The following is a 12,500-nucleotide window of genomic DNA, read 5'->3' on the forward strand; positions in this document are numbered from 1 at the left end:
TGGCTGTGATTTCTCTACCTTTTTGATAGCTTATATTTTTTTATTCTTTTGATTCAACCTGATGATATTTTACCAGCTGATTTATGTATTTTTAAGATGTTCTAACACTCGACAGTTTCCTCCAATCCTCCCTCATACCTAACCTTCCCATTCTCTCTCTTTCTCTCTCTCTCTCTCTCTCTCATTTCTTCCCCGTATCTTTATTTCTGTTCTCTTTATCTCCCTTCTTCGTTCTTTCTCCGTAATCTCTTCTATTCATCCTATTTACCTTTCTTTTTTCCTGTTCTGTTTATTTAATCCCTCTTCGTTTTCGTCCTTTTTCTTCTTCTCTCCCTCTTCTCCTTTTTTTTCCTCCTTCCTATCATTCTTTTATTCTGTTCTGTTCTTTTTCGTCCTTGTATTTCTTATTCTTCCCATGTCATTACCTCCAAGCTAACCAAACCCAACCTCCTTAACCTCCACTCCCTCCAACATCATAAATTAAATGGGGGTTGTGTCCCGTCTCCTGGGATCTGTTCCCTTCTCCTATAATTCCTTCCCCTTTTATCTCTCTGGCATATGACCACAGATGTTGCGCCGACTAAACGAAACTTTCCAACTTTCCAATATCATAACTAACTTACATAACTAACTAATAAATAATAACAAACCTCATAACTAACCCTCGCCTTTCTCGTCTTTCCAGTATGGAGTCTAGTAGCATGAGTACCGGGGGCCTGCGCCACTTTTCGATTCACCTGGGTGCAGGGCCTCGGTGGTGGGTTTGATGCCCCCCATGCCGCCAGTGTGTCCAGTAGCACAGAGGGCAGCGGCGTGGGGAAACCTTCAGAGCCCCCTGTGGCCAGCACTCGGACCAAACCTGTGCTGGTGAGTCGGTGTTTCGGATACTTGTTATTGTTTGTGTTGTGTTGTGTCTTGTTTGGTGCTGTGTAGGAAGAAATATATGTGTTGTTTTATTTGGGAATTTACTTGATATTTTTCTCATCAGTAATTTTTCAGTGAACCCAGTACCAGCGGGGGTCATGTTTCTTAATGGTCCCTCCAAGCGAGAAAAATGAGAAGAAATCACCCCTCACACAAACAGTTTCAATATATATATCAAAGCATTTGTGATCAGATTATGTATCATCTATTTTGGGGGTTAAATATCATGGCACAAATTTGGCCCGTCACTGCTACACGGTGAAGCCACAAATTTGGCTCATCGCTGCTACACGGTGAAGCCACAAATTTGGCTCATCGCTGCTACCGGGTTAACTTGATAAATCGTATGTGTAATTTATCATATAGAAAGTCGTACATCTATTTAGGTAATTATTTGTTGAAGAAATACTAGTTCCTCACAATCATGATAGTAGTTGTAAAAGAACAAATATCATAATACTCTTTTAATCTAAGCATATATACAAAAAAAATACAATCAATCATGATGGTAGTATTAATTGTAATGAAAAACAGAAGCTAAAAGAACAAAACCTCAAATATACTCTTTACATAATGAAGATGAGTCCATCTTTTGACCACTCAATGCTATCGCCTTTAACAGGACCAACAGTTAGCAGGCTTTTTTACTATTGTTATTTGTTTATTTTTGGCCCTTAACCCATCCGCTGCAATTGGCACGGATTTGGCCTTCACTGGTAGCCTGGTAGCATATAGTCCCAGGTCTTTCCCTGCCTCTGTGGTGGATAGTGGAGTGTTTCCCATGTGGTATTGGTATGTGGATATCCACTCCCAAGGTGCATTACTTTACATTTTTCTTCATTGAATTGGAGCAGCCACTTTTTGTTCCCCTCCTGTAGCTTGGTGATGTCCTCATGTAGGAAATCCGCGGTCAAGGGGTTAAGCTGCTTCCATTTCCATAAGAAAATACACAAGCCTGATCCTAACCAGTCCTCCGCTGCCTCCCCCTCAGGGTACTGAAGTGGTGTCGGCAGCTCAGAGTGGGTGCGTGCGCCTGAGCTTTGAGTTCCAGGTGGCGGAGCAGACAAGTGTGGTGTGGGAGACCGTGGTTGTGGGCCGCCGCCTCTACCTGTGGCTGGTGCACCTCCCGGAGGGCAGCAAGGAGGCCTTCGTGTCTCTGCTGGAGTACGCCGAGGAGGTGCTGGGCTGCTCCCACGTCCTGGTCTGCTTCAAGAAGGACCGCAGTGACAGGGGTGAGTGTTTGGCCAGGCTGGGTGATTGGTAGTGCCTCCATAACCTCGCATGTCATTCCACCACACTGACATTTAACACGGTAGCAGCGGAGATCATGTTTCTTAATGGTCCCTCCAAGCGAGAAAAATGAGAAAAAATCACCCCTCACACAAACCATTTCATTATATGTATCAAAGCATTTGTGATCAGATTATGTATCCTCTATTTTTGGGGGTTCATATCATGGCACAAATTTGGCCCGTCGCTGCTACACAGTAAAGCCACAAATTTGGCCCGTCGCTGCTACCGGGTTAACCATGTCTCTCAATAGACCTATCCTAGCCTAACCCAACCTAACCTAGCCTCTCATTATGCCTTGCCTAGCCTATCGTAACATGACCCAATCTCATCATACCACAACCTAGCCTACCATAAGGCAACCTAATTTAACCACCAAGGCCAGCAGGTCTTTTTGTCATTTATGTGTAAAAATTAATAAATAACCTTTTGTCATTCCACACCATAACCTAATCTAACTTCTCATCATTTCCCATCCTAACCTAATCTAACCTCCCATTATTCACACCCTAGCCTGACCTAAGCCAACCTAGCATAACATAATTCAACCCAGCATAAGGCAACCTAGCATAACATAATTTAACCCAGCATAAGCCTACCTAACATAACATAATTTAACCCAAGCCAATGTAGCATAGCATAACTTAACCCGGCATAAGCCAACCTAACATAACATAATTTAACCCAGCATAAACCAACCTAACATAACATAACTTAACCCAAGCCAACCTAATATAGCACAATTTAACCCAGCATAAGCCTACCTAACAACAATTTAACCCAGCGTGAGCCAACCTAACATAACATAATTTAACCAAGTATAAACCAACCTAAGATAACATAATTTAACCCAGCATAAACCAACCTAACATAACATAATTTAACCAAGTATAAACAAACCTAGCATAGCATAATCAAGCATACTACAACCTAGCATAACCTAACCCAACTCCCGTCCCCTCCCCCAGCTATGTTACTGCGCACCTTCATGTTCCTGGGCTTCGAGGCACTGCCACCCGGACACCCTCTGGCCCCGGCTGCCGGCGACCACCTCTACATGGTGTATCATATCGACTAACACCGCCCGGCCACGCAACACCCTCGGGCCGCCCGCAGAACACCCGCCGGCCGCCCTCTGTACGCTGGACTACACTAATAACCCCATACTCCCCCCTAGCCTAGCCTGACCTGACCTGACCTAACGAAACCTTCTCTTCTTCCAGGTGGACTTTTTATTATTTTTGAAAGTCAAGATTTACTCATTGTCATTTCAAGTCTCTCGCAAGAATCATTATTGCTGTAATGTTAGTTTATTCTTCCTCATTATTATAACTCTTCTGAATTGACGTTATTTTATTTGAAGTCAAGATTAACTCGGTCATTTTCACCTCAAATTATTCCTTCTCGCCTGAATCATTATATTGTATTACTAGTCTGTTCTTCATCATTATTATTAGTGGTATTATTTCTCTTTTGAGTTGATTTATTATTTTATTTCAAGTCAAATTTACTCATTATCATTACAAGTTATTCCTTCTCTCACCAGATTTATTATTGTATTTCTCTTCATTATTATTATTGATATTATTACTATGATTGTGTGATATATTGTTATAAATAATAGTGAATTTTATGAAGTCTTGAGTAAGGATTTTGTAACAGTCTCAACATCAAGCAATCATTAGTCCCCTCATTGTGGATTTCTCTATCATTTCCCTCATTTTTGCCGTCAGTAACTTTACCATTGAGTAACTATCCTTCATCTTGTATTCCTGGTACACACTCAGAAGTATAAGTATATATTTTTAGCCTTTTTTCTGTGGGGGGGGTTTAACACAGTAACACATATCGCTTGGAAATTCAAAACGCCACTTTATTTTCTGTTGTTGGTGATTCTTAGAGTAAGTGTCATTGGGTCTGTGTGTTATGTATTCAAGGACATGTGTATTGAGTTTGTCTGTCAAGCCAAAAGTAGAATTTAAGTCAAGTTTGCCCGTTATGAAGGAGCAAGGAGCTTATGTACACGGTTTTCCTAAAGTTGACGCGACACTAATGTTAGGCAGTTGTCCGCAGATTAAGTCTATATCTATATTTTTGTCATTCTCTGGTTTGATCACGATTTTCCAGACGAGCAATTTTTACCACGAAGATGTAGAGCTAACGATTCTTACCTTTCCTTCCTCCAGTATTTTCATTTCACGGTGTCTTCTTAGATTATTATTATTATTATTACAAAGATTTCCCCAACAGATGAAATGTATTTTTATTGTTTTTCCCATGCGGTGTTTTTCCCATTTAGCGCTACCATCCTAAGTCTTTGTTTTTTGGATTTTTTTTCTTCGTATATTTTGCATTTACCTTTTTTTTTCATCTAGAGGTACCAGACTTTTTTTTTTTTGTGAGTTAATGGCATTTTTCATCATTTGTTTTGCACATTTTATTCATTTATTTATTTGATTTCATATTTTATTGGCTTTTCCATCTAGTGATATCATATGTTCTCATTGGTTTTGCAGCACTGTTTTTCTTTTGTCTTTTTTTATATAATTTGTCATATATTAATGGTGCTTTATTTTTTCATCCTTCATTGTGTTTATTTTTCATCTTATAATCATATGAAGTCAATTTTTTTGTATTTTTTTTCTGGTATTTTTTTCATCATTGCGTTTCCCTCCACGGTGTTTGGGGTGTCTGTGTGCTCCAGCGACTCGTGTGTTGGAGTCCCTGCATAGACTGGAGGTGTGGGGGGTGGGGGGTCAAGGGGGGGGCAGCACCAACCCTGGCAGCTTGGGGAGGGGAGGGGTGGCAGGCTCCTAATCGCAACTTCTTTCACAAGCGCAAACAAAAGCCTGCAGAAATAAGAGCAAACATAAAACTAACATTCTGTAGTAAGAAAAAAAGCATTAGTCATAAGAGATAAACGAAGCCTAAATGAATAATAAAAGAATGTGTAAATAATAGGTAAGCAAAGCCAAAACAAACTATCAAGTAATGTGTGTTGCCAGTAAAAAGGTTTGGGATGATTTAAAAAACTTAACGCTAATCTATTTCTTTAGTAAAAGCTGAAATACACTATAAATGAATTTGACCCAACCAACATGACATGATTTTTATAATGTGGGTAATGTTGATTTATGAATTTCTTCTAAGTGCCAGCTTTTTAATCAGTTATTCATTTATTATTCTTGCCGAGCCCTGACCTGCCTTGCCATTCAAAGGGAAGCAATGCAGAGTGACAGGTGACAGCACAGTCATTTAGCAAAGAGATGGTGTCCACTAACCTGCACTCAAGTCTCTGTATTCTTACTCTTCTGTAAAAGAAGGTCGACTGCTGAATGATTTTTGCCGTTCCTTCGCGACTCATTTCTCATCCACATTCTCAGTGACTTCATTTTTTCACGACTGCAAGTCTTGTTGTCTCATTTTTGTGTAAATATTATGACTCATAATACCACGTCTGTCAAAGAAGAGCCTCTGATGAATGAATTTTGTTGTTACTACACATCTTTCATTTCTCATCTTCACCGTTCTCAGCGACTTTATTTTCATGTCTTTGGGAATTTTCACGTCTTTGAAAATATAGCTTCTTGTCGCCTCATTTCCGTGTAAAGTTATGATTCATCTTGCCACTTTGTTATGTGTAACTTCACCTCATTTCTGCACTTAACATATTCTGCATAACTTTTTCACGTTCACACACTGGCGAATCATTCACAGCGACTTTGATAACAGTAGACGATTTTGGGGGTTTTTCAAAGATCGATTTTTTATTCTTTTCATGTATCAACAGTTCTGCCACCAGCTGTCTGCCACATATGTGTAACTTTGAAAATTGGTCACTCGGCAGAAATTGAAAGCACTCCAAGGGTATGACAGTGAACTTAATGCATCGGAAACAGGCACATTTTTTATTTATTTATTTTCTTGGATGTGCGTTGGAATTTTTATCTTGCTGCAGGCCCTACACACCCCTATGCCAGTCAGGTTGCTGCTGCTGCCCCTCTTCCCCCGCCTCCCCTCCCTCTGCCCTGTATGCTAAACGGACACGTATGAGTACGGAGAAAAAACAAAAAATGCAACAAAAAAAGTTAAAAAAATGGGAAACTACATAAAAAACAGACCAAAAAAAATTATAATCATTCCAGGTATAAATTCTCTTTCGTTCTCTCGTTTTTTTCCTCCTGATTGTCTTCTGTTGTTTCCTTGTCTTCTTCGGGGTTCCTGCAATGTATAAACGGTAGGGAGTTAGTTTAGTTTTAATTCAACACTTAGGACTCGGTTTGAGTTTTCCTCCTTGCAAATGTTGGTTCTGTAGAGTTGCCAAGGGTTGTTTTTTCACTATTCACTCTGTTCTAATTTTTTTTTCTTTTCACACGACAACACGACACATTCACCGAGGCTTCATTTCGGAGGATGAAGCGACACATTCATTACTGTCACACTTAGTTTTTATCCTTCGGTTAATAAATAATTCTCTTAAACTCCTCTTTTAGTCAGCTCCAGTAAGTAAAATCTGATTAATGAACCCTAAGATTTATTTTTCTCCATCTAGGGTGTTTTTTCCTTTCTTTTACTTTTGATAAGAACCTGAACTAGTAAAGGTGTTTTTCCTCACTCTTATTTGTAGGAGTTTTGATAAGAAAAAGTATGGCAGAAAGCTTTTTTTTTTCCCTCATTTTTATTTGTAGAAGTTTCGTTAAGAGCTTAAAATAATGGCTCTTAGGTGATTTTTCCTTACGATCATTCATAGGAGTTTTGATAAGAGCATAAAGTGATGTCTAAGTTGATTTTTCTTTACGTTTATTTATAGGAGTTTTGATAAGAGCATAAAATAATGTCAAGTCGATTTTTCTTTGTTTATTTGTTTTGATAAGAGCGGAAAACAATGGCTCCAACGTGATTTTCTTTACCATTATTTGTAGGAGTTTTGATAAGAGCTTAAAATAATGGGTAAGTTGATTTTTCCTTACGTTTATTTATAGGAGTTTTGATAAGGGTAGAACAATGGCTCCAACGTGATTTTCTTTACCATTATCTGTAGGAGTTTTGATAAGAGCTTAAAATAATGGGTAAGTTGATTTTTCCTTACGTTTATTTATAGGAGTTTTGATAAGCGTAGAACAATGGCTCCAACGTGATTTTCTTTACCATTATTTGTAGGAGTTTTGATACGAGCTCAAAAATGGCTCCGTGATTTTCTTTTCCATTATTTGTAGGAGGTTCAATAAGAGCTTAAAATAGTGACTCTGACATGATTTTCTTTACCAATATTTGTAGGAGTTTCGATAAGAGCTTAAAATAGTGACTCCGATATGATTTTCTTTACCAATATTTGTAGGAGTTTCAATAAGAGCCTGAAATAGTGGATCCGACATTATTTTCTATATCATTATTTCTAGTTTTGGTGAGCCTAAATGTAACGGCTGAAAGGTTAAAAAGAGAGGCCTGTATTGTGTATCTTTTTATGCAAACTCGCACCCTAGCACTCGCCTCCCAGTGGGGCAAAAGTATATAGTGTTGGTATTCAGGTGTTTTCATGAGAGGCACGGCACTGGATGGACATATTCTTTGGTAGCGATTTTATAAACCCTTCCTTTTTATCGAGTAATTAATACAACTTTCCTGAGGGTCTGTTATATATACGTATCTCCAGTCAGCTGTATGTTTTTCCTTTGTATCACTTCACACCACCATTATTTGAGGTACTTTTCAAATATATTTACAACTTAATAAAAAGAAGCATTTCCTCTGATTTCCCATCTTTACCAATACCAGGGTGTTGATAAGCACTCCATGGTCTTGAGTTAGTGGTTGGTATAAGACGCTTTCGATTCTCACATCAACTATTTCTAAAGGTCAAAGAGGGGGTCAGTAGGGTTCTAATGAGTGTTTCTTGAGGTTCACGGTACAGAAGAAGGGTCAATCTACCACCAGGGTCATAAAACCTCTTCTCACATCAGCTATTTCTAAAGGTCACAGAGGGGATCAATAGGGTTCTAATGAGTGTTTCTTTAGGTTCACGGTACAGAAGAAGGGTCAAACTACCACCAGGGTCATAAAACCGCTGCGGGAAATGCCCACAACTCCTACGAAAGTCTTGTCAAATATGTGAACTTGGGTGACGAAATGTTGCTCTGTGGATAATATTAATAAATTACCCCTCGAGAGAACATTGCTGGAAGGAAGGAAGATGCCTCAAATCAAATCAAGCAAAATAGAAAAGGGCAAATATACAATAGAAACTCAAAATATAGGATAAAAAGGCAAATATACAATAGAAATTCAAAATATGTATAGGATATGGACTGTATTAACTGGAAAGACCAAATAAGAGCAGAGTAATAGACGCTAAAGATCATTGAAATCTGAAGGAAAAACTAAAACGCAGTAAAGCTTCAAGTAAAAAAGAGAAGCAGAAAAGGAGAGAGAATTAAAAGCCTGACAACCAAATAAGACCAAAGAAATGGACGCTAAAAATCTTTGAAATCTGAAGGAAAAACGTAATAAAGCTTCTACAAGTAAAATATAAAAAAAGGAGGGAAAGAATAAGAAAGCCTGACAAACCAAATAAGACCAAAGAAATGCGCTAAAAATCTTTGAAATCTGAAGGAAAAACGTAATAAAGCTTCTACAATTTAAATATTAAAGAAAAGGAGGGAAAGAATAAAAAAGCCTGACAAACCAAATAAGACCAAAGAAATGCACTAAAAATCATTGAAATCTGAAGGAAAAACGTAATAAAGCTTCTACAATTTAAATATTAAAGAAAAGGAGGGAAAGAATAAAAAAGCCTGACAAACCAAATAAGACCAAAGAAATGCACTGAAAACATTGAAATCTGAAGGAAAAAAACGTAATAAAGCTTCTACTAGTTAAATATTAAAGAAAAGGAGGGAAAGAATAAAAAAGCCTGACAAACCAAATAAGACCAAAGAAATGCACTAAAAATCATTGAAATCTGAAGGAAAAACGTAATAAATAAATAAAAAATAAAAAATAAATAAAAATAAAAAGCTTCTACCAGTTAAATATTAAAGAAAAGGAGGGAAAGAATAAAAAAAAAGCCTGACAAACCAAATCAGACCAAAGAAATGCACTAAAAATCATTGAAATCTGAAGGAAAAACATTGATTGATTAAAAACACACGTAATAAAAAAAAATGAAGCAGAAAACGAGACAAAGAATAAAAAGCCGAGCAGACGAACCCCGAACCGAAGCAACAGGGGAGGAGGACCCACTCGTGCCAGTCCTCCCCTTATTTTCACCTATTTCTGTGTCCCTGCGCCTATAGCTGCTGTGCTCTGAGGCCGTACTGGTCCAGGAAGGTGTTGAGGAAGTGCTCGCGCTCCTGCAGGGGGAGAAGAAGGCGGGGATCAGCTGATATGAGAGGTAAGGATGAGGAGCAAACCACGTGTGTTGGGTGAAAGGATCTGTGTGACTGTCTATATGTCTTGTCTGTTTGTATATATGTGTGGTGTAAGTATATATGAGGAAACAGAAAGGGTGGGAGGGAGAGATCGAGGAATTAGTAGGAAGGATGATGGGATGATAAGAAGCAATGTTGACCAAAAAAGTGACTTCCGGCTTTATCTTGGTTTGTTATATTGCTTTAGAGTTTGTCAGGGTCATTACGTGTTCTTGGGATGGAAAACTAAATGGTGATGAGGAAATAGGGTGTTGGATGAGGGTCAAACCACGTGATACAATAAACATACAAAACAACTAAAAGAAATTGCGAACATTATCGTATTTGTATTTGTGGATAAAAAATGCCCTCCACGCGGCGCCAGATGGATTTGGTGGATTAAGATTTTGCTTTCTTCCTTTAGTATGTAAATCTAACAGATCTAACCTTTAATTGTGTGTGTGTGTGTGTGAGAGAGAGAGAGGGGAAGTCCTTATGTGCTTGTGTGTGTGTGGAGGGAGTTTTTATGTGCATGTTCGTGTGTCCTTATGTACGTGGGTGAGAGGAGGGAGTTCTTCTGTGTGTGTGTACCTGTGTGTCTGGAAGCACCGGGCCGAACACCTCCATGAGAAGCGGCTCCTCCCTGACGGCGGTGGCGTAGTCGCTGAAGCTGACCCGCCCGTCGTGGTCCTGGTCCAGCTTACGAACCACGAGGTCTGAGAGAGAGAGAGATTTACATAGATTTACATAGAAAATCAGACCACACAGACCCCATGGTCCGGACTTGGTGGTCTGTCCTTAAACCTAAGTGATTTTACATTAATCAGAAGACTCCAAAACGTTGCATTTCTACTCTAGTTGATATTAAGTTGAAGGAAGTGACGGTCGAGCTTATTTTTGAAGGAGTCAATCGTGTTACACTGAGAGAGAGAGAGAGAGAGAGAGAACCTATGTATTGTTTGGTATCATTAAATTCGCATAGCTTAGGCCGCCTTAGGGTAATATTTTCTTGAGAGAGAGAGAGGGAGAGAGAGACTATGTATTGTTTGGTATCATTAAATTCGCATAGCTTAGGACGCCTTAGGGTAATATTTTCTTGAGAGAGAGAGAGGGAGAACCTATGTATTGTTTGGTATCATTAAATTCGCATAGCTTAGGCCGCCTTAGGATAATATTTTCTTGAGAGAGAGAGAGGGAGAGAGAGAACCTATGTATTGTTTGGTATCATTAAATTCGCATAGCTTAGGCCGCCTTAGGGTAATATTTTCTTGAGAGAGAGAGAGAGAGAGAGGGAGAGAGAGAACCTATGTATTGTTTGGTATCATTAAATTCGCATAGCTTAGGCCGCCTTAGGGTAATATTTTCTTGCAAATAAAAAAAAAAATCAAATCATCTCCATAACTTGCTTCCATCTGTTCTGCTCACTCACCCCCCCCCCCCCCCACACACACACAACCACGCAATTTGCCTTTTCTTTTTTTTTTTTTTACAGCAGAGGAGACTGTAAGGTCGTAAAAAAATAGAAAACCATAATGAAAAAAAGAAAAAAAAGCCCGGTACTTACTGCTCCTGCACTTTTTCTCTCTTAACCCCCATCACAACCCCCCACAACCAATACACACACCCACATATTCCAACCATTTCATTTTCCCACGCTCTCAAACCCCATAAAAACCTCACTCGCACCCTTACACCTCCATCTCAACCTCACCCCATCCTCACCCAAACCCCTATCCTGTCCCACCCACCCCAACAAACACCTACCCACAAGGTCCTTCGCTACCTCGTCCAGCTCTTCGCCCGGCGGGAGGTTGACCACTGTACTCTTGAGGTGGTGGAACATTTCGTCACGAGACACCATACCATCGCTGTTGTGGTCGTACACGCTGAAACAGTCTGGGGAGTAGTAGTAGTAGTAGTAGTAGTAGTAGTGGTGGTGGTAGTAGTATTTCATTGTGCCATACGTAAATTTAACCAATGAAATGGGATGTTAAATGTGTAGAAGTAGTAGCAGTAGTAGTAGTAGTAGTTGTTTTAGTAGTAATAGTAGTAGTAGTAGTAGTAGTAGTAGTAGTTGTAGTAGTAGTGGTGGTGGTAGTAGTATTTCATTGTGCCATACGTAAATTTAACCAATGAAATGGGATGTTAAATGAGAAAAAGTAGTAGTAGTTGTTGTAGTAGTAATAGTAGTAGTAGTAGTCGTGGTGGTGGTAGTAGTATTTCATTGTGCCATACGTAAATTTAACCAATGAAATGGGAAGCTAAAAGAGGAGGAAGAAAAGAATAGAAGGAAGAGAGAGGGAAAATATAGATAACCGTGAATGCTGAACGAATAGGAAGTGAAATAAGGCGATAAAAAGAACAGGAAGAAGAGAAAGAGGAGGAAAAGGGAAGGAATAGCAAGAGAAGAGAAGGAAAAGGTGAAAAAAGTAGGAAAAAGAAAATGAGAAGAAAAATAAAAACTGTGAATGCTGAACGAATAGGAAGTGAAATAAAGCGATAAAAAGAACAGGAAGAAGAGAAAGAGGAGGAGAAGGGAAGGAATAGTAAGCGAAGAGGAGGAAAAGAAAGTTAAAAATAGTAAGAAAAAGAAAATGAGAAGGAAAAATAATGATAAGGGTGAATGGGGATGGAATACTACGAGGAAGAGGAAGAGGAAGAGGAGTGACAACCTAGTTAAAAAAAAAAAAAGAGAATGAGGAAGAGAAAGATGAGTGATTTACGCGTGTTATAATTACGAGGAAGACAATGTGTGTGTGTGTGTCTGGGTGATGGATGGGCGATGTATGTGTGTGTAGCGATGCGAGAAAAAAAAATATATTAGGCTACACACACACACACACACACACACACACACACACACACACACACACACACGGA

The 12,500-nt window shown here is 39.0% G+C and overlaps 2 protein-coding genes across 2 annotated transcripts in view; one reads left to right on the top strand and one right to left on the bottom strand.

Moving 5' to 3' along the window:
* Positions 1 to 3,912, top strand: part of LOC126981635 (ornithine decarboxylase antizyme 1-like) — a 4,384-nt gene extending 472 nt beyond the window's left edge. The window contains exons 2-4 of the mRNA XM_050833073.1: positions 705 to 867; positions 1,916 to 2,156; positions 3,183 to 3,912. Of these exons, the coding sequence (XP_050689030.1) occupies positions 705 to 867; positions 1,916 to 2,156; positions 3,183 to 3,292 (514 nt within the window). The 3' untranslated portion in view covers positions 3,293 to 3,912. The remainder of the gene's footprint in view (positions 1 to 704; positions 868 to 1,915; positions 2,157 to 3,182) is intronic.
* A 1,448-nt stretch (positions 3,913 to 5,360) lies between these two features.
* LOC126981896 (calaxin-like) overlaps positions 5,361 to 12,500 on the bottom strand; it is a 9,529-nt gene continuing 2,389 nt past the window's right edge. The window contains exons 4-6 of the mRNA XM_050833528.1: positions 11,385 to 11,516; positions 10,212 to 10,336; positions 5,361 to 9,563 (exon numbers count right to left, since the gene is read on the bottom strand). Of these exons, the coding sequence (XP_050689485.1) occupies positions 9,501 to 9,563; positions 10,212 to 10,336; positions 11,385 to 11,516 (320 nt within the window). The 3' untranslated portion in view covers positions 5,361 to 9,500. The remainder of the gene's footprint in view (positions 9,564 to 10,211; positions 10,337 to 11,384; positions 11,517 to 12,500) is intronic.

Source organism: Eriocheir sinensis, chromosome 49 (assembly GCF_024679095.1).
Source record: "Eriocheir sinensis breed Jianghai 21 chromosome 49, ASM2467909v1, whole genome shotgun sequence".
Taxonomy (NCBI): domain Eukaryota; kingdom Metazoa; phylum Arthropoda; class Malacostraca; order Decapoda; family Varunidae; genus Eriocheir; species Eriocheir sinensis.